At 35.3% G+C, this 27205-nt stretch overlaps 1 protein-coding gene and 1 long non-coding RNA gene across 3 annotated transcripts; one reads left to right on the top strand and one right to left on the bottom strand.

Moving 5' to 3' along the window:
- Positions 1-2641: 2641 nt before the first annotated feature.
- On the bottom strand, positions 2642-25275 carry LOC144959104 (uncharacterized). Of its 2 annotated transcripts, none has more exons than XM_078891524.1 (6): positions 25117-25275; positions 21502-21648; positions 18781-18976; positions 17402-17543; positions 16902-16970; positions 2642-16335 (listed from the first exon to the last, which is right to left on the bottom strand). In XM_078891524.1, the coding sequence occupies exons 2-6, from the start codon at positions 21613-21615 to the stop codon at positions 16221-16223; spliced, it is 636 nt and encodes a 211-aa protein (XP_078747650.1). In that variant the 5' UTR covers positions 21616-21648; positions 25117-25275; the 3' UTR covers positions 2642-16220. The 2 variants fall into 2 exon arrangements, with proteins under 2 accessions (XP_078747650.1, XP_078747652.1); XM_078891526.1 differs by lacking the exon at positions 25117-25275 and adding an exon at positions 24579-24664 and having other exon boundaries at positions 15075-16335.
- LOC144959105 (uncharacterized) lies at positions 8222-8849 on the top strand. The gene is made up of 2 exons (XR_013642561.1): positions 8222-8350; positions 8700-8849. It is a non-coding gene; the product is annotated as an uncharacterized LOC144959105 (long non-coding RNA).
- Positions 25276-27205: the final 1930 nt, after the last annotated feature.

Genomic DNA, 27205 nt, shown 5'->3' with positions numbered 1-27205 from the left:
AGACACAAGCACAAGCCCCACTAAGAGGGATGCACGCAAATGTTTACATTTATAATACGTAAATAAAACATAATATAGTGCATAACAAAGAGATGATTTACAAGGAAAAAAAGATCATCTCCCAAACCATTAACTATACATTTGACCGTTTCCCTCTCAGCCAGGGCATCCGACCAGGGCATGGACAAAACCAAGTAATCTCATTCCAAGACAAAGACAGAAAGCAAGTTGGAAAACAGATATAGAGGGATAGATGAAACAGTAAGTGCCTGCCTGCCCACTATGGAAGGTCAGGAACCCCACCCAGATAATTTGGTGAGAGCTTCATTCATTCAATATAGAATTCAGAAAAGCCTTGTTATACAACACAGTGCCTAATACACTTTTAGAAGAAACTACATATAATCCAACACTTCCAAGAAATTGAGTTTAAAAACATGTCATGTTTATTCACATCTTTATACAAAATGTCATTATGATAAATAATAATAATAATAATAATAATAATAATAATAATAATAATAATAATAATAATAATAATAATAATAATAATAATAATAATAATAATATATAATAATAAGATAATGGAACTCTATCCAAAAAAATGGAAATTCATTCATAGCATGGCATCAAATTGTATTGACAAATGTGAATACAATTCAATAAAACAAAGCAAGTCATTAATCCATCATCAATTCAATCAGATAAATTTACCATCGACAAACCATTTCTTCTTGTCATTATCATTATGTCCACCATTTTAGTGGACCTCAATTCATGGTGATTTACAAGAAAACTATACACTGCATACACCTCACAGTTCAGTTCCTCCACACGATTAAATGATTATGTCGCGGAAAATTTGATATGATTGTGGGGAAAAAAATCTGGAAAAAAAGTGTGTATGAACAATGCCAGAGAAAGCAAAGACAAAAATACAAGAAAACAAAAACAAAAACATCAACAGGCTGTCAAGGCAGACTGAATTTCTAGGGTGTTTTTTTGTTTTTTGTTCGGGTAGTCAAAGCCTACTGATTTCTTGGGATGGGTTTTTTACTGGTTATTTTTTTTTTTGTAATTTTTTGTTTTTAAGTTTTGTCTGGTCCTGTCTCATACACACCTTTTCAGATTTTTGTCTCTACAATTTGTCATTATGATTGTGGGGATGACAGTTCTGTTGAATGTCAACTGTAACACAATGAATGTCAACTGTAACACAATGAATGTCAACTGTAACACAATAAATATCAACTGTAACACAATGAATGTCAACTGTAACACAATAAATGTCAACTGTAACACAATAAATGTCAACTGTAACACAATGAATGTCAACTGTAACACAATGAATGTCAACTGTAAGACAATGAATGTCAACTGTAACACAATGAATGTCAACTGTTACACAATGAATGTCAACTGTAACACAATGAATGACAACTGTAACACAACACATAGCCATATCGACATAATCAGTGGTGAAAACCCAGCTCCTGTCCCCCCCCCCCCCCCCCCCCCCCCCCCCCCCCCCTCCCAAAAGAACAGCTATCTTACTATCAATTAATATTTATAATTGTGATCCACAGTGTATCAATATGGTATTATGTCATCTTAAACAAGATGGAAGATCAAATGGGGCAGCTTGGCTCAGCGATACAGTCTTTGCATCGTAGCCAAAAGGTAAGGAGTTCGAATAGCCTACCTACTGCACTGTGTAACCTTGAGCTAGTCACCTCACCCTAACTCAGTTTGCGGCGCTGCTCTACAGCTGATGCCTGGATTAATCCAGTCTTGTCTTGGAAAAGGCGGTCTCAACATATGAAACTACAATTATCTGGCCCCATTGCTGATAAGAAAGAGGAGCAGCAATGTGCCAAGCAGGTAGAGATATCTACAACACTTGGAATGAAGAGGAAGACAGTATTGCTTCACTTTTCTCTCAATTGTCTGAATACTGCCAACCAAAGTGAAATGTAACCTTGGCCGGACACAAATCCAACGGTAGAACACAAAGAGAAAATAAGTTAACCGATCAATTCGTAACTTAACTGCAGCTTCTAGCTGAGGACTGAGAAAAGTGACTTAAAGGGACTCCTTGAATAGGGACAGAATTATTTGTGGCACATTAGATGAGAAGGTGAGAAAACGACTACTGCAAGAAGTCAACGCACCTCTGGACAGAGCACTAAACATAGCTCGTTCAATTGAAGCTTCTAGGACACAATTGTCATTAACCCTAGGCATACTTCGTGTTCCAAAAAATGGAACGTTTGATTTTGTTTACATGCTGCTCGGCAACCGTTTGGAGCTCATGACCCATTTTCTGTGACATCTCAAATAAACCATTTTTACATCATAAAATAATATTATCATCCAAACCAGATTTTATACTTAAGAGAAATTAACAAAAATAAATAAATAATCAAGTCATACTTCGTGTTCCACTTTTTGGGTCATACTCAATAAGAGGGGAAAAAACAGCATACTGCACTTCATACTTCGTGTTCCACTTTTTGGGTCATACTTTTTTATAGTGGGGTCAGAGGTCACTTAGTAGGAAGTAGCCTCTTTATCATGTTTGATTTAGAAACAACAACAATGGCGTCAAGACAATAATCTAGGCATGGTTCTTGCAGAAATATTTTTGATTTTGTTCAACAAGGAGTTGGGAATGAAGGTGATAATGAAAGTGAAATACATAGTGACAGAGAAGAAGAGGATGCTGATCAAAGGAGTGAAGCTGTTGTAGGGATCTCTAGCCGTAAACAATTGTACAGCTAGTGACCTTGGCAATGGTCATTCCTACTTCCGCTCTGCCTCGTCCCGAGCTGACCCGGCCCATATAAAGCCGAGTGGACCTCTCCATACATAGACTTACCTACGACTCTTACCTACTGTACGCTTACTTACGACACTTACCTACTGCACACTTACTTCTGGACACTTCAAGCTCTACACTCAACAGACTCTCTACACCTACTCCTTTACAAACTCACACTTACAGACCTTTTCTTAACCTATATTTTTATACTTTAACATTATCTATTTAATATCTAGTTTTAACTCAGTAATTCCGTGATTCACCGGCCATCTGGACCCATCCTAACCATGGAGTCCTACAGCCAGAATACCGAGTTCTGGCAATCACGGTAGTTACTACACTGTGATGAGGAGGAGTTTGTCCCTTTGAGTGATGATAGTGATAGTGAAACTAGATCTAGATGTAGTAGTGACAGTGATAGTGATTGCAATGATCCTGGCCCCAACTCTTCCATCACTGAAGAGCTAATTGATGGAGATGTAGTTAGAACAAGATATTATACAGGAAAAGAAGGAACATAATGGAGAAGTACCCCTGTGGCACCAAATGCCCAAACTGTGAGGGCTAATGTTGTGACTCTTCCCAAGAATCGAATCCCTAACACTCAGAATGCTTCCAGCCCAGCAGAGATATTTAATCTATTTATAAGTGATGACATGGTAAAAGTCATAGTAAAATATACAAATGAGGAAGGAAAGAGACAGAAAGGCGTATCATGGAAAAATACAGATGATATAGAGATACGAGGGCTGATTGGCGTCCTGTTATGGCTTGGAGCTCAAAAACAAAGTAAGGTAAACCTCATCACACCTCATCCATGACTCCGTTACAAATGCAAGTGTTTTGTTATTGAGATATTATTATCAATTTGTTCAACAATGCCGGATAAGTGTTGTGTGCCTGGATGTCGGAGTAATTATCGTGGTGAGACTGAGAATGTGTCTGTATTTAGATTTCCTGTAGATACTGACAGAAAACAGTTGTGGCTCAAAAAAAATTCCCAGAGACGATTTCTTCCCAGTAAACGTTCTGTTGTATGTGCTAAACATTTCATAGAAAAATTTATTATTAAAGTTGATTCTGTGACACGACCCGACGGTAGTATTTTGTCTGTTGAAAGACAATTACCAAAACTTACGAGTGATGCGTACCCCTCAATATTCCCTAATTGTCCGGCCTATTTGTCATCTGAACCTCCCCCCAAAAGGAGAAAACCAGACGACAGGCGTGCTGAAGAGGAAAGAAGGAATGAACAATCCTATATTGACTGGATCGAGATGGACACAATCAAAACATTCTCAGACTTTACAGAAAACCTGAAAAAATATTCTAAAGAAAACTGGATTAACAGGATCTGTAAGGACAGCACAGGACTGGAATACATCAGCTTTTACTACATTCACGACACCTCAATTGTCAATAGTGAGACCCCTCCTGTTCTAAAGTCTTCAATTAGAATTCACTCCAATCTTCAAGTTGAAGTCTTCACTGATAATGGAGGTAATAATTTCTTTGAATAAGTTATAGTTTAATATCCGTAAGGATATTTCCCATGAATACATGGAAGTTTAAGAGAGTTAAAGTGATTAGTAAAAATGGCTGTAGTAAAAAAGGGTGACAAAAACTAGCCCGTCTGAACCATCGAATTAGAGCCCATGAAGTCAGTTTATCAAATCATTGTCATAAGTTGACTTTAATTTCAATACAACCTTTTTGAATATGACGTTTGTGATAGTACTTTTGCCAAAACTAAGTTTAGTAAAAATGGCTGTAGTAAAAAAGGGTGACAAAAACTAGCCCGTCTGAACCATCGAATTAGAGCCCATGAAGTCAGTTTATCAAATCATTGTCATAAGTTGACTTTAATTTCAATACAACCTTTTTGAATATGACGTTTGTGATAGTACTTTTGCCAAACCTAAGTTTGATCTCGCATTCCATTTCCAAGTGGCATGGAGTAACAACAACAATGGTTGCCATTCGTTATGATATATCTTTGTCGTTCCTCTGTAATTATAAAGGCTTTCTCTATTTTAGTATTTAATTGTACAATGGGGGAAGAGTATGAGAAATGATAGTTAAGATATTATAATATAATGTGTTACATAGCTCATTTCTTTATTTGTCACTATTTTTCTGCAAAGAAAATCGGTTCTAGTTGTTTGTTTTTCCCCCTTTTTGACTTTCAGTTCGAATACCTGATAAAAAACTAAAATGGATTTTTGGACGTTTGCCTTGCATTCTTGAAAGATGGTCACAGTTTGAAAATTTAATGTCACACTTTTCGTCTTCAAGTTCAGTCGATAACAACATGAAGAAAATTGAAATCCATATCGATGCCTTGTATGAAACGTGTTCCAGTCTTGATGAAATTGACGAAGAAGAAATATGTCTAAAGAAAAAGCTCCTGTTTTTGATGGACCAGCTAAAGTTATGCTTTTCTCATCAGAAGAGATATTCATGTGATACTTTACTCTTTGCATTTCAAATGTATGCATCATCATCCTCTACATATTCTCTTATCAGAAATAATCTATTAACACTGCTCAGTATTTCATACTTGAGAAAACTTTCCTCTGTTTTTAACGTAGGAAGTGGAATCAACTGTGAGCCAAACCATGTTAATTACTTACAACAAAAATGTCAAAATCTGAGAGAAGAAGAACGGACTGTCATTTTAATGATTGATGAAATTCATGTTGCTCACAATATATCATACACTGGTGGAAAGATGGAGGGCATGGCATTAAACCAATCATCAACTGAGGCCTCAACTGTCCAAGTTTTTATGTTGGCATCTTATTTTTCAAAAAATAAAGATGTCGCTGCTATTGTTCCAGTGAAGAATATCAACGCTGACACACTCCAAATGTATACATGTCGTGTATTGTCAATGCTCCACAAGGTCGGCTTCACTGTCATTTGCCTTATATCCGACAACAACAGAATAAATAGAAACTGCTTTACTTCAATGTGTGGAAAAACATTGAAGCCATGGATTCCACATCCAGATGATCCATCCCAGAAATTATTTTTTCTTTACGATTCAGTCCATTTATTGAAATGCATTAGAAACAACTGGCTTTCTCAGTTAGATGCAGAGAAAACATTTATTTTGCCTTCTTTTACACAGCACGACAAGACGATGCGAGCTGCATTTTATCATTTACGTAAACTCTACAACACAGAAAAATCATCACCAGTAAAGTTAGCCCCTGCACTCAATAACAAATCTATGTACCCCACAAATACAGAGAGGCAAAATGTCAATCTCATGATGAAAGTTTTTGATGTCAGGAATGCTGTGGCCCTCAGTCATTACGAGGAAGAGTGGAATGTGGACACAAAAGGAACAATCGAATTCATCAATATTATTTCCAAACTGTGGACCATTCTTAATGTAAAACACCCCATGAAATATGTTCGACTTCGAAATGATGATTGTCAACCCATTAGACAGATGGATGACAAGAATGTCAATTTTCTCTCTGATGTTGTTAACTGGCTTGAGGCTTGGGATGAATCTTCGCTATCCAGACCAAGAGCAGGATGCCTTTCTAATGAGACCATGTTTGCTTTGACACATACCATCAAGTCTATTATTGAGCTTTGTCAACATTTGCTCACTAATAAAAATTTTCGATACATTCTCCTTGGAAAGTTTCAAACAGACAATCTCGAATTTCGTTTTAGTCAGTATCGCCAGCTTAGTGGATCCAATTATCATGTATCAGTAAGACAAGTATTAGAAGGTGAGAAAAAGTTAAAACTGATGAGTGTATTGACCCTTGTATCTGCATCAAAAGGAACGATCGCTTTGAAAGATTTGACAGACACCATACACACTGATTCTTCTTTAGACATCCAATCAAGTAACAACGAATTTGATTCTTTTTTAAATTGCCTTCAAGAATGTGAGAGCATTGACATTACACCTCAACAGTCCCAAGTTCTTGTTTTTATTGCTGGTTACGCAGCATCAAAATTATGTAAAACGACATCCTGTGAAATGTGCAGGTCTGAAATTATAGTTCAAGAGAAAAGGTTGAATCTGGAGCTCGACGACAATTACTGTTATCTTCAAACTCTTGACAGAGGAGGACTAGTCTGGCCATCGCAAACCGTTTTGGACATTGTCACAATTATTTTCATGATATTTCAAGTGATCATTGGGAATAAAGAAACCGAGGATAGATTTTTAAGATGTAAGAACCAAAGACGTGTCATGACGGAGCTGACACTGAGTCACCTGAATAGAAAAGGATTTCACTGGTTTAATTGTGAGTCGTGTGAAACAAGTCTGGAGGAAACCCTGAAGAAAGCATTGAAACCCACAATCAATATTTTACTCAACAATTACTCTAAGAAATTGTCAGATAGAGAAGGAAATGACAGTACAAGAAAGTTAAAAACATTCACCAAAAGGATATAGATGTCTAATACCTACCAGGAATTATTTTTTGAAGACCTTATTGAGCTTAGGCAAAAGATGTGCCAGGCAGTTTTTCCTTTTATGATGTTCACCAGAATGGACCCAAGTACTATTAATTATGACATATTATTACAACCAAGATCTTTTTAATGGGCCTTAGGAAATGCACACAATAAGAAGAGTCGCAAGTTTATTTATCTAGTTGGCTGGTACAACAAATTTACCATTTAATTTTGTCCTATAAGTTTCGCACTTCTTTTTTTTAAATTTGCATTTACACCGTTTTGATGTTGGTGTGGAGATTGTTTTGTTCTTATTGTTTTTGTTGTTGATTCAGTATTTTGTGCATAGCCTATGGCGGTTCAAAGCCCGCAGCTGAATTATTATTCAGTAACTCAGATGAGAAGGATCAGCTGTTCATTAGCTAAATAATAGATTCACGTATATGGTTGAAGATTTAGTAAACAAATAAACAACAACAAACAAACAAAACACAACAGACTAAAAATTTTAACACACGCACGAACACACTCAAAGAACTAATATGCATACCTACATAAATTACTACTGACACACTACCACTTCGCCTCTTTCTCTCTCTCTCTCGCTTGCTTCTCCGCTCGCTTCGTTCTGGGCCGGCGCCCGTGACGTCACATAACCTATGAGCGGGACTGTACATAACGAAGGACACGGTCAAGGCCATGCTGTTATGGAATTGTCATTGCCATATGTAAACAAAGGCAAGAATATCACCATGGACAACTTTTTTATGGACACAGCCTTAGCCGAAAAGCTCCTCCAAAAAAGGACTACCATTGTTGGGACTGTTCGAAGGAATAAACGTTTCCTCCCTGCTGAAGGCTAAAAAGAAGTTGAAACTTAATGATTCCTTGTTTGGGTTCACTGATGAACAATGCATTCTCAGCTACCAAAGACATAAGAACAAAAACGTCGTCTTCCTCTCGTCCATGCACAAGCAGCCAGAGGTTCTTCCGGGAGAAAAAAGGAAGCCGCTGATGGTCATGGACGACAATGCCACCAAATGCCGGGTTGACACTATGGATCAGATGTACCTGAATTTCACCACCAAGAGACAGGTAATTATAATTTATACATTTTTATCTCTTTGAACAATTATGTAACTAATCCACTAAAGCCTATAAATTGATATGACTAACAAATGGGAGGGAGAGGGGGTGGAGAGAGAGAAAAAGTGTTAGTGTATGTGTGTGAGTGATATAGAGAGTGTTTGTGCGCGCGAATGAGGAAGGGGCAGAGTGCTGAAATTTTTAGAAATTAGTGTACTGGTAATGTAAATTTTTAAAATATTCATATTTATCTTCCTTTCTTTCTTTATCATTTTACCTTTTTGTACCTTTCAGTGTAAGGTTTCATATTAATCTAATATTAAATATCTAAAATCCATCTCTTTACATCCCTTTTCAGACAAAACGGTGGCCTATGGTTTTATTCTACAACATGCTTGACACCAGCACTGTCGCAGCAGGCGCAGTCTACAGAGAAAAGAATCCAAATGACCCACTCTCCACCACCCATAAAAGAGCAGACTTCATTAGGAGTGTGGCAAAAGATTAAATGCGGTTCCAAATGCTAAGAAGGTAAGTAGTTTGTATACTACCTATTTCTGTAGATTTCCGATACATGGTTATGTACATTATTTGGTGGGCACATGTTACAATTAGAACACCAAGTGAAGCCAGTAAGGCGCTTTTAACTTTTACATTTTTTTACAAGGACAACCTCACCACTATGACGGTACCTCCAAATTTAACATCCAAGACACATAATATTTGTAGTCGTGATTCTGAACATGTTACCACTCGTAAACTAAGATTGACAGGCTTAATTCTCCCTAGCAGCGTACTTCTATTATCTGATTGAAAGCGCTCTACAAATTTGGAGCGTACTAGGTTAAGTCAGATATTTCTTGAATGCACAGAAGATCATTCTAGTAATAAAAATAGAGCATAACTCCCTGTTGTCTTTATTCTGATCTCCACTCCAGATACCAAGTATTAGTATTAGTCAAAGCATCCAGGGGCCTAAGGGATGTTATGAGAGCTTGCTTGCAGGACATGGGACTGTCAATAGAGGAAGGACCTGCATCTGCTTCCACCGAAGCCAAGAAAAGAGGACGCTGTGGTCTGTGCGACTGGAAGTCAAACAAGAAGGGCACAATCAAATGTGCCCAGTGCAAAAACTTCATGTGCAAGGAACATGTCGCCAAAACTGTTGCCGTTTGCAAAAATTGTGACTAATGATCATCATTTGTACATTTGAAATAAATATATTCCATTTTTAACCGTACTTGCGTCTTCTTTTATTCAGTCATTTATTGTTATAAACAGCTTATAGATCATTCTGGGTATATAATCAAAATTGATTCACTAACAACAAAATGATATAAATAGTTTTCTATATAAAAAGTATGACCCAAAAAGTGGAACACGAATACTTTCCCTATATAAAAGTATGACCCAAAAAATGGAATACGGAGTACATGGTGTATGCAAAATATCGAAGTATGCCTAGGGTTAACGATTGTCAATAACAAGGAAGTAAGAAAATTACCTCACAAACACAGCCTGAAACCAACCTGCATAAGTTTTAGTGCTGACAACGCCTCTATGATGGCAGGAGAAATATCTGGTGTAACATTATATCTCTGTAGCGAAATGACTTTGGTTTAAGCATAAATTTCTAGTTGACAATGGATCAATCCAAACACACATGTCCTAACCGCAATGAGACGGCATCAAGCGTCCATATCACCAAAACCTTGGTACGGTTCAAGACTGTATATTGTTGTTAGTCATGGAGGAGGCAATCTACTAAATGTTATCTGTTGTCTCCACGGGATTTACCCCTGATCAAATTTCCTGTGAAATTGCAATAGGAATGAATGAGATGAAAGGGTGGTGTTATTTTGGAAGATTGGCGAGCCAAGCCAATGGTTTTGTCAACGTTATGGGTTGAAGGGCCCATAGTTGTTTTTGAGATTTGTCATGTGTTCAGGGGTGGAAATTGAGTAAAATTTCAGTCCTCAGAATTAACCAATAATCTTGGCAATTTGCGTTTGGACGGAGGAGGAGAGAGGACCAAAACGTTGCTCTCGTTAAACTAAAATATTCATCTTTGTTTCATAGGACGTAGATTTATTTTAACACGTGTAGTGTTGTGTTGGCTCTGGTGAGGATGGCTTATATATAGTGTATTCTGGTTATGCAAAAAAAAAAAAATGTGTTTAATTAAATAGGAATCTTTGGAGTTTATAATGTGATTGATTCACAAAGGAAGGCGACAACACGCGTCTTCCGTCAGCATGACATGATCAAAATGGCTGCCAGCTTTAAAAAGACGCGTGTAGACCTTATCTGTGGCTACTTTTGTTTAAAATTCATGCCTTGTTTCATAGGAGATTTTGAATTTTCAAGTGTTCTAAAATATTGTGATCTTCCAGATCAAGTCCACAAAACCAACAACAATTAACGGCACAAACTATCAAAAGGAGAATCTCTGTGTTCTTAGCAGTTCGTGGCATCAATTCATTTCAAACCGGACAAAGACAAAAACAGTGAAGGTTTCGAATTTCGAGCCAGATGGAAGGCTGAAATGAAAAAAAAACGAGAATCCTATCTCATCAAATGTTGAATTTCTAAAGATAATACGGTGAGGTTCTCATTATTGTGTTCTTCATGAAACCACACTAGCTGTTGTTAAAACTGTTATAATTTAAATGCAGGGTTTAATGTTGTCAGTATCATCTCTGATAATAATAGAATTAGCTAACGAGTATTATTTCTTCACCGCTTAGGCTTGTGAATTTCACGTTAGTAAATCTTTTAAATTACTGTGAATTGTTAAACATCGTTCACGGTTGTGATAACAATTATAATTTTGTCCTAATTAAGGGACAAAGTCTTTTCAAGGATGGCTTTGTCTCAGATATCGGTTTCAACGAGCGGGATGCTGGTTTTCTTATCAAGGCCAAAGTGAAGGCGGAGATGAAAAAGACCAGTCTACATTGTTTATGTTATTATAAACAAGGATGGAAAGGCGAGATTGATTAACTCTTGACTTCTAATAATATATTCAATTATATTAATTTAGCTGTTTAGATGATTTTTTTTAAAGTTATTGGTCTCTGAATTTGAATGCTTCATCTTCAAGTCTGCGATGGGCTCTGCTGACACACCATACCACAGACTACCGGTGCGATCTATGCACCATACCATGACATGGGCCATACCCTGATTTCCACTTCGTGCAAGATTAGTTCGATCCAGAGTCACTGGTTCGATCCAATCCAAAGATATAATTATTAAATTATTTTTTTTTAATTTGGAAGTCAATGAACTCTTGGTTTTAGAATTTTAGATTTCTCTTGCTTAAAAAAATATTGATCAGATTTATTTTGTCTGCGCATTCCTATGCAATTTTACTTGCTATTGCCCTTTCAACATGTACTCGGTGTGATGAAATGTTTTTATTGCTAGATCTTTCACTCACAGGAAATTGTCTTTAAGAAAAGTTGGTGTTATTAAAGTGATGTCTTTCTTAGCAAACTCTGATTCTAGTGATGTAAAACCCCTATCTGCAAGAACCATATTACCCCTATCAAGTTTATCTATTAATCCGCTCCTCAATGTTAACTCCTTATCAGAAATACTGCCAAACCAAAGATCTGAAATAAAGGAAATAGCTCCACTGGGTGTGATTCCAATCAATGCCTTGACAGTGTTATAAATATTATGCTCAATGCTTTCGGATAATGAAGTTGCCAAAAATTATATTGTATGCAAGTCACAAATCGGAAAAATAAGCAAACAGATCTGAGACACAAATTCAACGAAGTGTATGGTGAGATTGCTTCTGACATACTAGAGATGAAGCCCAAACTAGCGATGGTGACAGATCTCAAGAAGAAAGTCGCACTCTTAGAAAGCACCTTGGAGGAAATGAAGAATTCGAAGCTCTATTATAAGAGAAACATGGAAATGAAAAAGACCATAGAAAGTTTGGAAAGACAGGTCAATGATCTTTCAGAGTGTAATTCAAAGATTAATAAAAAATTAAAGGTTATGAAAGTGGAACAGTCCAAAAAACTGAAATTGGAGCAAGATCTCAAGAACAAATACAAGAGAGAGAAAACTGCTAAAGCTGAGGAAAACGAGAACTTGCTGTATGCTCTCAATGACATCACAGAAGAAGAGACCTTGTATTTGAAAGACAAGAAAAATAAAACCACTAAGTATACTGACAACATTCGACAACTATATATGGCTCTACAAGGGAAGGCTAATGTTGCTGGAACTCAGGCATCAAAGGCTGTCATCTTAGTGGCAAAGCATCTCTTCAATAAAATTATAGACCTAAAAGATCTACCATGTCCCAAAACATGTCTCAATTTTATGGATGAAGCAAATCACATTGCGAAGCAGCAGATTGTTACCAAAATTATGGAGAGTAGTCATTTCACGTATGCCACAGATGGTACATCAAGACAAAAAAAACATTTCATGGAGCACCACATAGTACTTAATTCTGGAGCTACACAGTTTTTCTGAATTACTTGATGACAAGGCTGATACCCTGCTAGAAAAAAGTGTGGACCTATTTGATGAACTTTCCGATGTCTACTGTCAAGCAAATGATGATGACAAATCTAACATTTTGATGGAAATTATCACAAAAATGCAAGCATTAATGAGTGATCGGGCAGTGAATATGAAAGCATTTAATCGCAAAATGTTAGATTACAAAAAGTCAATTTTAGGTGAAGATGCGGAAATCCACTTCCTCTATTGTAATGCTCATTTCCTCATTGGTTTGGCAGAGGAAACGGATAAAGCTGTTCGGGATAAAGAAAATGATCTCATCTTGCTCTTGAATCACAAACTTGGTAGGGATCGACATCAAACTTTTGTAAATTTTAAAAGTGACGAAACTTCCACAAGTCGTTTGATACGAACGTGTGCTGATGTCCTTGGCCCCAGAGGTGACGAGAAAAATGGCTGCAGAGAGGAATGGCTGGCACAGTGCGACTCTACAAGAACAAACTCAATTTTTACATCACACAGGTCAAACAGGTTCAACAACACTTTTGAAAACTCTATTGCCTTGCTTTATCACCACAAACATGCCCTTCATTTCCTTATGCACAGAGTCACACATTCCAACCGCAAACTATTGAGTGTGATATATGACCTTGAAGACAAACACATCATGTCTTTTGTTGCTGCAATCGCCTTACTTGCTGTTCATTTGACCACCCTATACTGGAAGCTAATGAACAGCAATACACCCTTCCGAAGCATGTACAAGCAATGAAGCTTAAACTGGAAAAATGGACCTCTGAGAATTTTGACCTAGATAAACTCAATGATGAAATTCCCTTGTTTGGAAATGAATTTAAAGTTTCCACGGAGTTAACAACTACCTTTGTTAATTCAGATGCCTGTCACAAAGATCTTACCACAAGTGTATTTAGGATGATAGCTAAGAGATGTTTGACAGTCCCGGACCGACAGCTTTTAGATTTTCTTCCAGGTGGTGTCTATGGAGATACGTTGCCAGATGACCTGCAAATGTTTTTAGATACTTGCCCGCTTACAAATCTTGTCGGAGAGAGGGTGTTTGGTGATCTTGACTATGACATGTCAAGACGTAGAACTGCTGCAACTCATTTGAGAAGCACATTAAGTATGTGCAAGCATAACAATGTCTCTTCATTTCTAGATAATATGTCACCAACAGTAAAGAAAAGATCGATGGAAGCTGGAAAAAAACATGGGAAATCATTAAAAAGAAAAAACGAGACAGTGAAGGCCATTAGGGAACAAAAAAAAGGAAAATTGAGGAGAATGAAAGAATAAAGGAGAAAAAAGCTATTGCTGATAAAGAAAAAGAATTGGCACTTTTAACGGAAATTATACACCAAGGTGGATTGTGCACAACAAAAGTAGAGCTTCACAAATTGATGAGCCAACCAAGGGCAATAGAAAACCTCAAAACTCAGATACGATTTCGAAAGTATCACATGGGTGCTAAAGATCTTAAACTAACTGGAAACAAACATACTCTCCTCACTAGCTTGTGCAACCACTTGGGTGTGGAGTATGACAGTGACAGTGACTTGAGTGACAGTGACAGTGACTTGAGTGACAGTGACAGTAATGATGAGGAAGATGATAGTGATAGTTGTTGAATTATTACTGGTGTACATACAAAGCAAAGACATCATATTAAAGCTTATTTTATCACTCTTCAATGGTGCTATTGAAATATTTAAACCTGAATGCCTTCATCAATATGAGTACAGAAGTAAAATTTATAACTCAAATTCTAGAACATACTTCCGATGTGATGCAAAAATTATTTACATCGGTAGTATGTTCTTTGAGTCATAAATTTTACTTTTGTACTCATATTGGTGAAGGCGATCAGGTTTCATTATTTTAATAACATCATTATATAGTGCATAAAACAAGCTTTAATATGATGTCTTTGCTTTGTATGTACACCAGTAGGTTTTTAATTTACGATGATTTTTGTGTCTAGGTTCATTGGAAGTACGCTCTTGAATTTGAGTTGTAAATTTTACTTTCATAATCATATTGGTAAAGGCAATAGGGTTTAATTATTACAATAATAATGTCATTAAATACTGCATGAAATAAGCTTTGATATGATGTCTTTGGTTTGCATGTACATTAATTGGTACTTATTTTACGAACATATTTCGTAAAATATTTTGGCATAGAATTATCTATTTGAGTCATAAATTTTACTTATGTCTTCTTTTTAATGCATTTTATTTCAAATTTAGTGCTAAATCTATGTTTCCATTGTAAAGTGCTTAAATTGAAGTTTTATTTGGTATCTTGCTTTTCCTTGTACCTTCAGTAGTTCAGTTTTTATGAGCGCTTTTGTAATCATGGTTTTCGGCACGAAGCCAAATTCCTTTGATCTTCTCACATTTCTCCGTTTTGAGCTTTGAAGCGTCAGTAACATTACCATTTATGATATGAGATGTGTGAAAAAAATTAACCTAAATCTCTGCATGTTTTTGAATTCATATATATAATTTTGACCACATGCAAGTACATTTTATTTTTTTGTGTTAACTTGAATATTGGTATTTGACAATAAAATGTTTGAAATGTTAATTTTGTGAATTTTTGTCAACTTTGTGGTCTTGTTCTGTGACAAATACACAAGTAATGACTATGATGTTGGGTGATTTGTCACACAATGTTATGAAATTCATGAAAAAAGCATATTTCCAGTTTTGGGAATGCAGTTTTTTTGTGTGTCGTCAATTGAAAATCGCACCACAGCACGATTTTGCGGGTATGCGAAATATTCAAAACTTTGAAACCTCACAAAAACTTTATTTGTTGTCCAATCTTCAAAATTTAAATTGCTATTTTCATGATTTATCAAGAAGAATCCATTTATATTAACCTTTTTTATGTATTTTTAAAAAAAAATTACGCTCTCCACACCTAATTAAAGAGATTGAAGACGTGTTTCAAGAAGGGTTTGCACAAAAGCCTGTTACGTAGAAACTGTTGTATACATAGTGTATTATGTATAGTTGTGTGCGTTTAATCTTCAACTTCTTGTTTATTTATTGGATTTATAAATAATTATATAATACAACAATAACAGTCGTCAATTCAAAATTTATACAATGCTTATCTTCAACGACTTCAGCACAAAATAAAAAATTACGAGCCCCTTACGAAGTTTTATAATCTAGACTAAGGACGTCTGCATATGCAGAGTTTTTCATATTTGAGATCATGACTAAAATCTATTCTCTATACCTATCTACACACACAAACAAACATAAAAAAAAAAAAGGAAGAAAGAAAAGAATAAAAAGGATAAATATGAAATTTACACATTTTTATCCAAAAAAATAATTGTAATAACAGAGTTTTATATGACCTCCTTCCCTATAGCAATCTTCAAATGTTCTGTGATGGTCCGTCTGGCGTCTTCCTTATACAACGGATGTTTGTAAACTTGACGGAAGACATTAAGGTCTTTCTTCCTGGAAATGATACAAAATAAAAGAACTGTAAAACTTTCAAGTGTTAGTGATGATAACGACGACGATGATGATGATGAAGAAGATATAATTGGTTGTCAAGACTTATGCTATCATACATTGAAACACAGATGAAAACGACGACGAAAAATGAAATTTCATAGCAAAAAATTTTTTTTTTCAATCGACTGCAGACACCACTTCATTTTACTCCGTCATCACATCTTACTGTTTTCACCCAGGTAACATAAATGTGACATCGTTTCAACCCCTGTAATGTTCAATAAAACATCAAACTCTCTCCATCATTCAATACAAATACTCAGAATTGACTTGACTTGGAGCAACAGATATCACATGACATCAATTCATTTAAAAATCAGGTCAAATTATAAAAACATCATGAAATTTATAAATTATATGAAAAGAAGACGTTGAAAAGAAAGCACTGAAAGTATGGTATAGTGACCACTAAAATTTTAAACCTAAAAAGAATAATCAACGATGAGAAGACAAAGCAAACAAACAAAACAAAAAAACTGTAAGGATGAAACAAAACAAGGCATTACATTTGCTTTTTCCTTTTCCTCTCAGGCTGGGTTGATCTAACTTTTGTCACAGCATCTGCATCTTCATCCCTGAAAAATGAAAAGTCAAATCACACTTAATAAATAAAGTGAGGAGGAAAGGAGGGTGATCAGATTTTACAAATATATCATCTACTAATAAAGAAGTTTTCTCAGTGAGGCCAATGGTGCCCTTAGTAATGTAGTGAGTATAATATAATTCTGTCTTCAAGGCTCCAATGTCATCCTTCTCCATGACAAAGACAGGCTGCAACAAAAAAGAAAAAAAAAAAAAAAAAGAAAGAAAAGAAGAGACCTCATGTTGACCTACTGTAGTTAATAAAAAGGGGACTGAAATCTAGCAATCATTGCCCACCTTAAAGAGACCAGTCTCCTCAGCAACAAAATAAATTGATAAAAAATAAATTAATAAAATATGAATGTTCAACAAATTTTACATCCAACCATATGAATTAAAAATTAAAATTCTATAGACAACCAACCTTTGTTTTGGCGTTGTCTTCATCAGCAATTCTAAGGTAGGTAAAGCCTCCATCAATGGATCTATGTTTCCTATAATTGGAGTTTGTTCCTTTTTCTTTGCTACTTTTGCTTTTTTGGCAGATGTTTGAATATGATCTATTTCTGTGGATACACGAAAGGACAAATTACAAACATAGCCTATTTCTCTTAATCTTGGTTTATTAGACACACACAATCACAAACGAAGAAAAAGCAGAACAGCAAACCGGGAATAGACACTTTGCAATAATTTCAAAGTTTGTTTTGAAATGGGTTTTTTGTGTTAAATGAACAAATCCAGTCTGTCATCAAGATGAATTACAATATTCATATTATAGTCTATTTCTCTAAATGAATTAATTCCTTCTGTCACCAAGATGAATGAAAAGACAGACATTACAATATTATAATCTATTTCTCTAAATGAACAAATCTAGTCTGTCACCAAGATGAATGAAAAGACAGCAATAACAATACTAAAGTCTGTGCAGCTATGTGGTCTAGTGGTATGACACTAACTTTCAGATCGAAAGGTCCTGGGTTCGAGCCCCACTCTGTGCATAGTTGAGTCCTAGGAAAAGGCTCTTTACTCGCATTCTCTCACCGTACTCAGGTGTAAAATGAGTACCTGGCTGTACAGTGTTGTCTCTGTCCGAAAAGAATTGTAACATCACCTAACAGGCGTTTGTCCCGTCCTAAATGTTAAATGTTGCCTTTGGCCAGAGATCCCTTGTAAAGTGCTTTGAGCACATTTAGTGGATATTGTGCTATATAAAAGCTCAAATTTTTTTTTTAATTTCATTTAAATGAACAAATCTGGTATGTCATCAAGATGAATGACGATACAGCAATTACAATATTAAAGTCTATTTCTCTTCATGAACAAACCTAGTCTGTCATCAAGGTGTATAAAGACAGAACTAAAATATAGCTTATATCTCTTCATGAACATATCTAGTTTGTCATCAAGATGAATGAAAAGACAACAATTATCCAGAATATCTGATTAAAATCATGAGAGTTAAGTGTTGTTGTTGACCAGGGACCCATTGTAAGGCACTTTGTGCATGTTTAATGAATATTGCTCTATATAAAAGCTCAATTAAGGGCTACATAGGTCAAAAGTCCTTTAAATACCATGTTTTTTTCAAATATAAATATATAATAGGAAATACAATCAAAATTAAAAGATCAAATTGATGCATGGACATTATAAGTTTACAAAATCCCATAACCATAACTTCAACAGTTGCATAATATAATAGCATGCATCTAGCATCAAACATGCCAACCAGTTGTAAACAAAAACAAAAAAAAAACAAAAAAAAAAACAAAAAACAAAAGATAAATGCTAACATACTGGCCATCCACGCCTCGTGTCGCAGTTTCCGTTTTTTTTTTTTGCTGAGGTTCATCCCCTTGAAAGTCTTGCTGGTTATTGTACTCCTGGCATCAAAGTCTGGAAGTTTCTGGGTGACTAAATCCAAGGAACCGATATTAACATCTTTAAACAAATTATCTCCTCTGGCACCAAGAGCTGTGGGATCTGCTGGGGGCTGGTTGGGGGTGTGGGGAGATTACAAGAAACCATGGAATGTGTAAATAAGTTGTAACAATCCGACATGGCAGTTTTTTTGCAACAACAAACAAAAAAATCCCAAATTCTGCAAGCCAAAAACTCAAAAACAACAAGATTTGAAAAAAAAATCTGTAAATATTTGCGATTAATTTTCCTAAAAACCCATCATTATTTCACAAAAGAGAAAGGCATTTGTTTGTTTTAAAGGGTTTTACGGCGATTGCAACACATTTAGTAGCAATGACTATGAAAAATGTCTTTTTCTCTTTTTGAGGAAAAATTGTGTCTAAAATCAAAGCCCTATCTCCACTGAGTAAAATTAATTTTGAATTTTGAAAATCCATTCATAAATAAACAAGTTATGCAGTTTCAAAGGTGTCCTTTATTTGGATCACCCACAAAGAGGAAAAAAACGCGAAAATATGGGACGCTTTTTCGGCATTTTTTTTCGACCTTTGGTTGTATCTTGCGTAATAAGTGGATTAAAAGATTGAAACTTGAAGAGCAAATTAGGATGGTGTTTTGTAAAATACGGGAAAAGTACTCGTCATATTCATATGAAATTTTACAACCAAAAAGAAGAAATGCTCATGTATTACCTTGTCAGCGACAAAACCTCCACGCCCGGTAGTTTTAGAAATATTTTACTCCAAAGAGTAAACATCTATTTTTAACGGTCTTCTGCTAATCGCACGAGTTTTGTCGCTTGACATAATCTAAAATGACCATTTTTCTAACTGTGTGACAACTTTCAGACATATTCATTGATAAACAACGTCGTAATTAATTTTTTTAAATAGCATATACGAAACGGCTTCGTCCCATATTTTGACGCGAATTCGGGCATTTCGTGAGCGAAAAAGAGGCCCAAAGATTTGTGCGGGATAGTCATTGCTACATTTAGGTTAAATCAGCGCCAGTAAAAAGGAAGAAAATGGGATAATAAAAAAGAAACTACTCTTGATTAATTATCTTTCACGTTCTGCACGAGCTATCAAATCAAAAGGAAAAAAAAAAAATTCTTTTTTTTTCTTCTTTACAAAATCTTGAAAATTTACAAAAATTTTGTTGCGGCAATGCAAATGAGTGATATTTAGCAATTATTTACGACAAAAACCTACCATGCCAGAAAAATTTAGAAGGGACAGCATAAGCAATCAATGGCAATGTGAGGCAGTGTCTTGCAACTTTTCAAACAGCTAAAACGGGACACCCTAACACACAATACCGCAATGACCCAAAACAGCAGTATGTTTGAACTGTTATATTATGATTATACGATATAATCTATATTTAGATATTTTTCTGTTTCTTGTTTTAATTTGCTAGTCAAAAAGCAGAATCCTTTACATGCAAAGGGTCACATTTTCCATATAAATGTATAAAATATCCAATTCTTAGTATAATAGGCAGGTCTCCAAAAGCCCCTTTTCACCACTTAGACTTACAACTGCAAATTTCATTCACCGCAATGTAACTTGAGCATTTATATCGCGCAAAATCCACTTAATGTGAGTAAAGAGCCTTTTCCAAGGACTCAACTATGCACAGAGCGAGACTCGAACTCAGGAGCATCCAATCCGAAAGCCAGTGTCAAACCACTAGACAACATAGCCGCAGCGCAATGTAACCACATCCACTGTGTCATTGTCAAGAAAACAGTGAGTCAACCTTTTGTAAAAGCTTAAAAATGGCAGGAACATTCCTCAACTCACAGGCCCAACACGAGTGTGAGGTAAACCAAGGGTCAAGTTTGCATTTGGATAATACTTTGCAGAGCTGGATGATGAACAACGGGTTGCAACACCAAAAATAGCAAAGTCAAATAGGAGCATTCACCTGATTTTATTTAGCTATTTTTCTTTCTTTTTAGGGCCTGAGGAAGAGTGGTGGATCGATATTTGAGCAATAGCAGACCTACCCAATTGAAAACTTCAAATTTAGTCATTTCTAAGTCAATTTTTAGTAATTTGACAAGGAACAACCACAATTTGACACTGATGATCATTTCAACGTTACATCGCCATGCTTATGCGCTGTAGAAATGCTTTATGATTGTTATCATTATTATTATCATCGTACATAATTATTATTGTAGTCATTATTATTATTATTATTATTATTATTATTATTATTATTATCACCATAAATATTATTATTATTATCATTATTTAAGTAATAGTAGTACTTATTATCATTATTATTATTATTATCATCATCATCATTATTACCAAGAATTAAAATTCGTATTTTTCCACACAATTTTCATATTTTCGTAATTGGCCAAGAAATTTGTCTAAAATTCGTAAAATTATGAAAAATTCCTAAGATTCGGCAGGTATGCAATAATGAAGAGTCAGAATTGCGATTAACTATATAGTCTGAAGATATAAATGTCTGTTTATACACTTAGCTCAAAAAAAAAATATCCAAAACGGTTGAGGTATTGATAACCCCGGTTGGAACAGCACATATTGTTGACAAGGATTATTCTGTACTTACAGGAGGAGGTGGCATTGTGTTATCTTTCATTTCTTGATCATCCTCGGGTTGTTTTTCTTTTTTCCGCTGGGCCACATTGTGCAGCTTTTGCCTCATTCGTTTCATTTTGGCCATCTTGTTGATATTTTATGATACAAATATTGAAACCTGTGAAGTACAAGAAAATGTAGGTACATACGTGAAAATCTTAGCAATCTACCAGGGTCTTGATAGTTGATAGTGATAGTTCAGCTGGTAGAGTATTCAATTCTCACCCAACGGGACTGGTATTGATCCCAGGTGCAGTCGAGATATTTTTTCTGATCGCCTTGCCTTGTCCACCCAGCGCTGATTGGGTATTTGAGTTTGTAAGATTGTAAGATCTAGAAAAAAGCTACGATAGACTAGTATTCTCTATCAAAAAAGTAGCAAGCAGTTGGTATTGTCATTGTCTGCATGTGTTATAGAAACTAAGGTGTAAACTATGGGCCTTTTCTGTCTCTGAAGAACTATTTTCCCAAGCCAAACAAGCACATCACATTCATGACATGTTTGTTCATTTAGAGTTTAGTGGCGCTGATATAACCTAAATGTGTTGCAAGCGCCGTAAAACCCTACTTAAAAACAAACAAACAAACAAAACAATTTAGAGTTTAGATGATGTCTAATAGGCAGTTAGAAATAGTCAATTTTGAATCATAATGTTACAGAAAATGACCAAAATTAAATTCAGATTAAGATGTCATTTTGAAGAGCAATGAACCACAAAAATGTGATGCCATAATCAAATAAATCAGGAAATGACTACTGAAGCAAACAGAGGATGAAATATGAAAACAATTAAATTTAGCAGTCATGTTCATTGTAACAGTTACATGAACTATGAACATGTGAATATGAGTCGTGCAGAATGTAGGCACTTTGATAACTCCAATCCGCCGATAGGCTCACTGTAAGGTGAAACTCGTTTTTTGAGACTTTATTTTTGGCCCTTTTAACTGTTTTGGTCACCATGGCGTTATTTGTGAACCTATGTGACTAATTTTGGTATCATTTTAAAGGGCACAAAACAATCTTTCTAGCGGTGTATTTCGTTCTTAATTCCTGATTATATTTCTCAGAAAGCTAATGAAATAAAAAATTTATCAATTCTTGAATTATAAGAACTTTTAAATTATGGATACGTTTTAATTATACTTCATACCTCGATAGACAATTAATTGAAGAACATCTCTGCCAAATTTCACCAAAATTGCTCATTTTATTTTACCCGCCATCAACCCCACTTTTTTGGGGACAAAAGCCTCATATTTTTTCCCATTTTCATTTATCCTTAATTTTTTCAATACTTTTCATACATGACATGAAAAAGATTTATATGAAAATAAAGCTTATTTTCTGACCTTTAAAATGATACCTAACACTTGCCATTTATTTTTTAATTGAAACAAAATTACTGAAAACAATAAGCTGTGATTAATCCCAGACACCTGTCTGGGAATAACGAAAATTGGTTATTCCCAGACACCTGTCTGGGAATAACGAAAATCGGTTATTCCCAGACACATATTTGAAACTCCGCCCTTTTAAACAATTATCCACATTCCAGAATATGGAATGTTTCCAAATGCACATAGAAATAAGGAAAGTTAATAAAATATCTATAAAAACATAAAATTAACCAACAATAAATCAGTTGTTACTACATATACACAATATACGTCGACTTCGAAGCGGGTGTCATGGTCGAATGGTTAAGTCGTCTGCCCTGGAAGGTTTACCAGAATCGATGTTGTGGGTTCGAATCCTGGTTCCGCCACTTTTTTATTTTTTAATTTTAATTCCGTCTTCTTTTTACAGAGCATTGCAAGGGATAAATGTCCTATCCATCCCACCTCTTTTTTTTTTTTTAAACTCTCTCTCTCACAGTTCCTTTCTAGCAAATTGTCATATTCGTCCCCACTCCGATCTCAAAAAGTATCTAAAAAGAATAAATAATTAAAAAACAAACAGAAATATTCAGAGAGCGACCAAATGGTGTAAGATAGAGGAGAAAAAAAAAAAACAATAATAGTAATAGATCTAGAGCAAATTAAATAATGAAATAATATTATCGGAGAAGTAAAAAATTCAACTGATTAAAAAACTCTTGCTCGGAACAAAAGTGAAAACAATGATCACCAAATAGGAAGAAAAAAAAAAAAGAAAAAAAAAAAAGGGGGGGGGGGGGGGTGCGATTGGATTCAAATCTGTGCAGCTAAAAGGAGTAAAATGAAAGGTGGCCCAACCAACTGAGCTGTCTATCCCCACCGCTATCGATGTATCTTAAAATTCATATATGAGCTAGATAATTTTCCACCATCTTTGCTTCCTTGTTTTGATAGTTATTTTCATCTCTGATTCGAATATATTGTTGGATATAGTTCTGTGGACGTGTGATAATAAATTGTATTGTCTTGTGAGAAGAAGACAGTAAAAGAACAGGTGATGTCGGTTTTGGAGCTAACAACAACTTGGCCTAGGAATTTGTCAGCGAAATAAAAAAATTCCCGGCCATCATCAATATCCCCAAAATGTGGCCAGAATGAACAAATTATAGAAACAAAAGAAGATCAATAAAGTTAACAGGTAGGTAGGTAGTGAGAATCTAAATGGTTGGTGGACTATGAACAGATTTGATGATTAACACTTTCTTCCTGGTTGAAAATAAATAGACGAATTGCCAGTTTGACGTTTTCAGATCAAAGTGATAAAAGAAATTTCATTGATCCATTTGCTTTAAAATATTTTTTTTAAAAAGCTGGTTTTGACATCTGATCACTATTTACTTTCATCTTGTGTTAAATATCACTTGATATTGTCTGTTTTGGGACACAAATAACCACTAGCATTTTTTTCATAATATTTGGTATTTTTCACGCCTAGTTTGGCATTTTGCATAAAATTTTTCTGCCCATTTGCTACATGTGTCTGGGAATAACAAAAAGACAGTGTCTATGTACATGGTAACCGGGCACCTAGCTTCAGGATCTACGTACACGGTAACTCCGGTAACTGGTTTGCCGCTACAATACAATTTTATCAAAGTGCTCAATTACCTGTAATTTCATCTCACTGAAACTCGGAACAGAAATTCTCATCACGCACGACGGCGGCTTCTCTGTCAGTGTCAGTGCAGTCAAAGTACAAGTGACTGCCTCTACTTGAGAGGAGGGATCAAATTGGCTTCTTCAGCCTCGGCCTCACTCTGACCGTGGCCATAGTTTAGTATGGCCTGTCACTGACACTGGCCACTGGCCAAAAATTGACGTCAAAAGACAAGTCTTTGGCCACATAAGAAAACAAATCGTGATCGTGAGTTGTATTCAATAGGTCAATCAATGGAATCACTTCGTTTCCTTGAGCTCGCACACACCTAAAAAAAAGCTACACGTCCTAGAAGGCTCATGTCTCAGGCAAGTTAATCGATGGCTACGCTCTGACTTTACCGTACGGACAGCTCACTAATCACAAAGTTCACAAAGTAACTACACTACACTAAGGACAATTATAACAGTAAACAGAAACATGATGGCATAGGATAGCGGTTGGTACGTATTATATGCGAGAGGTTGAGTTTAATAGTAAAAAATTTACCTTATCAATAATTAATCTAAGAAACAGCAACTGTTGTGTGATAACAATGATACACGTGAGAATATTTTTGTTGACGTTTTTTAACTCGCATCCATAACAAATGTGCCAGATAATATATAATAAATAATCCAAACCATTGCGAAAAATAATCCAGGTTTCAAAAAAAAAATAATCCAAATTTCAGTTGAAAAAAAAATGTCTAGCTTACCAAATAAATATCTTTTTAAAAGAAAACAAATAAATAGAGAAATGTCATCCTCATCCTCTGTCTCCTCCTGTCTTGGGTCTACACCACCATCTAAATTCGATGCTTTGGATGTCCTTGCTTTTGGCAGCAGCTTCTTATGGTTCACACTATTATGTTATGACGATCGACCCAATCAGCAAAGTCCGGTCCGCATTCGTGCACCGTCGCGAACCCGCCTGGTAGCATCGTCACAACACACCTTTCGACTAGATGCTCTGCCGTTTCGGGTTCTTGCCCACAGCGTGGACATTGCTTTTGGCGTACTGACGTCTGCAGTGCTGGACTCAAATCGTTGGATCATACTACTGTTTGTTACAACAAAATCTTTGCAACATTAAAACCATGTCACTGTGGAGCTCACATGGCCTCCAGTGTACTCAAGTGTCTTTGGTTCCTTGGTTTTGTTTTCCTTTCTATACAGCATCGCCAACAAGTGTGGTATGCTGGTATGGCACGTCAATGCACAATTTGCAAGTCACAAATTACTCATTTTGCCTCACTTAGGGATTTATACTAAAGTTGACCATTTTCATGTCTCAAAACAAAACTTAAGAATCACGCATGTTTTTGCTTTCAGTTCTCAGAGGCTAGCACAACAGATTTCCTAGGATTTCTTTGGCTACCGCCAAAACTTTGCACGTCAGCCGGTGACGTTCCAACCTCTATTATTAATATAATAATAATAATATAATAATAATAATAATAATAATAATAATAATAATAATAATAATAATAATAATAATAATAATAATAATAATAATAATAATAATAATAATAATAATAATAATAATAATAATATATAATAATAATAATAATAATAATAATAATAATAATAATAATAATAATAATAATAATAATAATAATAATAATAATAATATAATAATAATGATGATGATGATGATGATGATGATGATGATGATGATGATGATGATGATGATGATGATGATGATGATGATGATGTTAATAATAATAATACTCTTATAGAGCATACGGTATCCTCAACAATTAGGCTCTTGGCGCTTTAAATTACATCAACACAAAATAATATTTAAAGTACATGACATCAAAAAAGAAATGTTTTCAAGGATTTCTTGAAAACAGACAATGATTTGGATTCTCGGATGCTCTGTGGAATGGTGTTCCATACAGACGGACCAAAATGAGAAAATAAGGGACCTTGTTCCCGCCTTTAGCCAAACGAATGGTGTACCCCTAATACTCTTCAACAGTCGTAACGTCACTTCCTTCCTAATGACGCATGGTAACATAGTAACACTGGCTCTAAACTATCGGAACAATGGCGGATGCCCGTATGAAATATTTCCCCGGCGAGCATAAAAGCGTTTCGAGCTGAAAAAAAAAACATAAATTTGATCATGTTTTGACTTTTACACATTCTGACCACAAGGAATATGAAAAGTTCTAGCCAGCATGAAGAATAAAATGTAATGATTTTCTTTGTTTAGAACCAAGATGGCCGCCGTTGCCGGGCGGCGTGATATCAGACTACTGAATCCAGTTATAGTAATAAATATTGTGATTCAAAATGTATTTTTTCATTAAAGAATATATAATTTTGAAAATTTCTTAAGGCAATATAAATCCAATAATCCAAACTTAAAACGCCAAAAATAATCCAAAAATAGGCTGCTTGGATTTATATAATCCAATCTGGCAATCCTGCTACCAAAACTTTCAAGTAAACTGCTGGAAACTGAAAGCTACATCACAAAATCACACCAAGGGATATTACTATGAAAAATATTCAAATAAATAGTTTGTTATGAGTTATGGGTTACTGTCCGTAAGAAGGACAATAAATCCATTTTATCTTGTGAGCAG

The sequence above is a fragment of the Berghia stephanieae genome, chromosome 13 (genome assembly GCF_034508935.2).
Source record: "Berghia stephanieae isolate SIO BIC M18660-M18661 chromosome 13, UCSD_Bste_1.3, whole genome shotgun sequence".
In the NCBI taxonomy this organism is placed as follows: domain Eukaryota; kingdom Metazoa; phylum Mollusca; class Gastropoda; order Nudibranchia; family Aeolidiidae; genus Berghia; species Berghia stephanieae.
This window is presented reverse-complemented; position numbering and strand designations above follow the sequence as displayed.

Excerpts from the sequence above, each read along its gene's own strand:
- LOC144959104 (XM_078891524.1), bottom strand. The coding sequence starts at position 21,615 with ATGGCCAAAATGAAACGAATGAGGCAAAAGCTGCACAATGTGGCCCAG. Across the intron at positions 16,971-17,401 it reads AAGACAACGCCAAAACAAAG|GGATGAAGATGCAGATGCTG; the intron begins GTTGGTTGTCTA and ends TTCATTTTTCAG. Across the intron at positions 16,336-16,901 it reads AGGAAAAGGAAAAAGCAAAT|GAAGAAAGACCTTAATGTCT; the intron begins GTAATGCCTTGT and ends TATCATTTCCAG.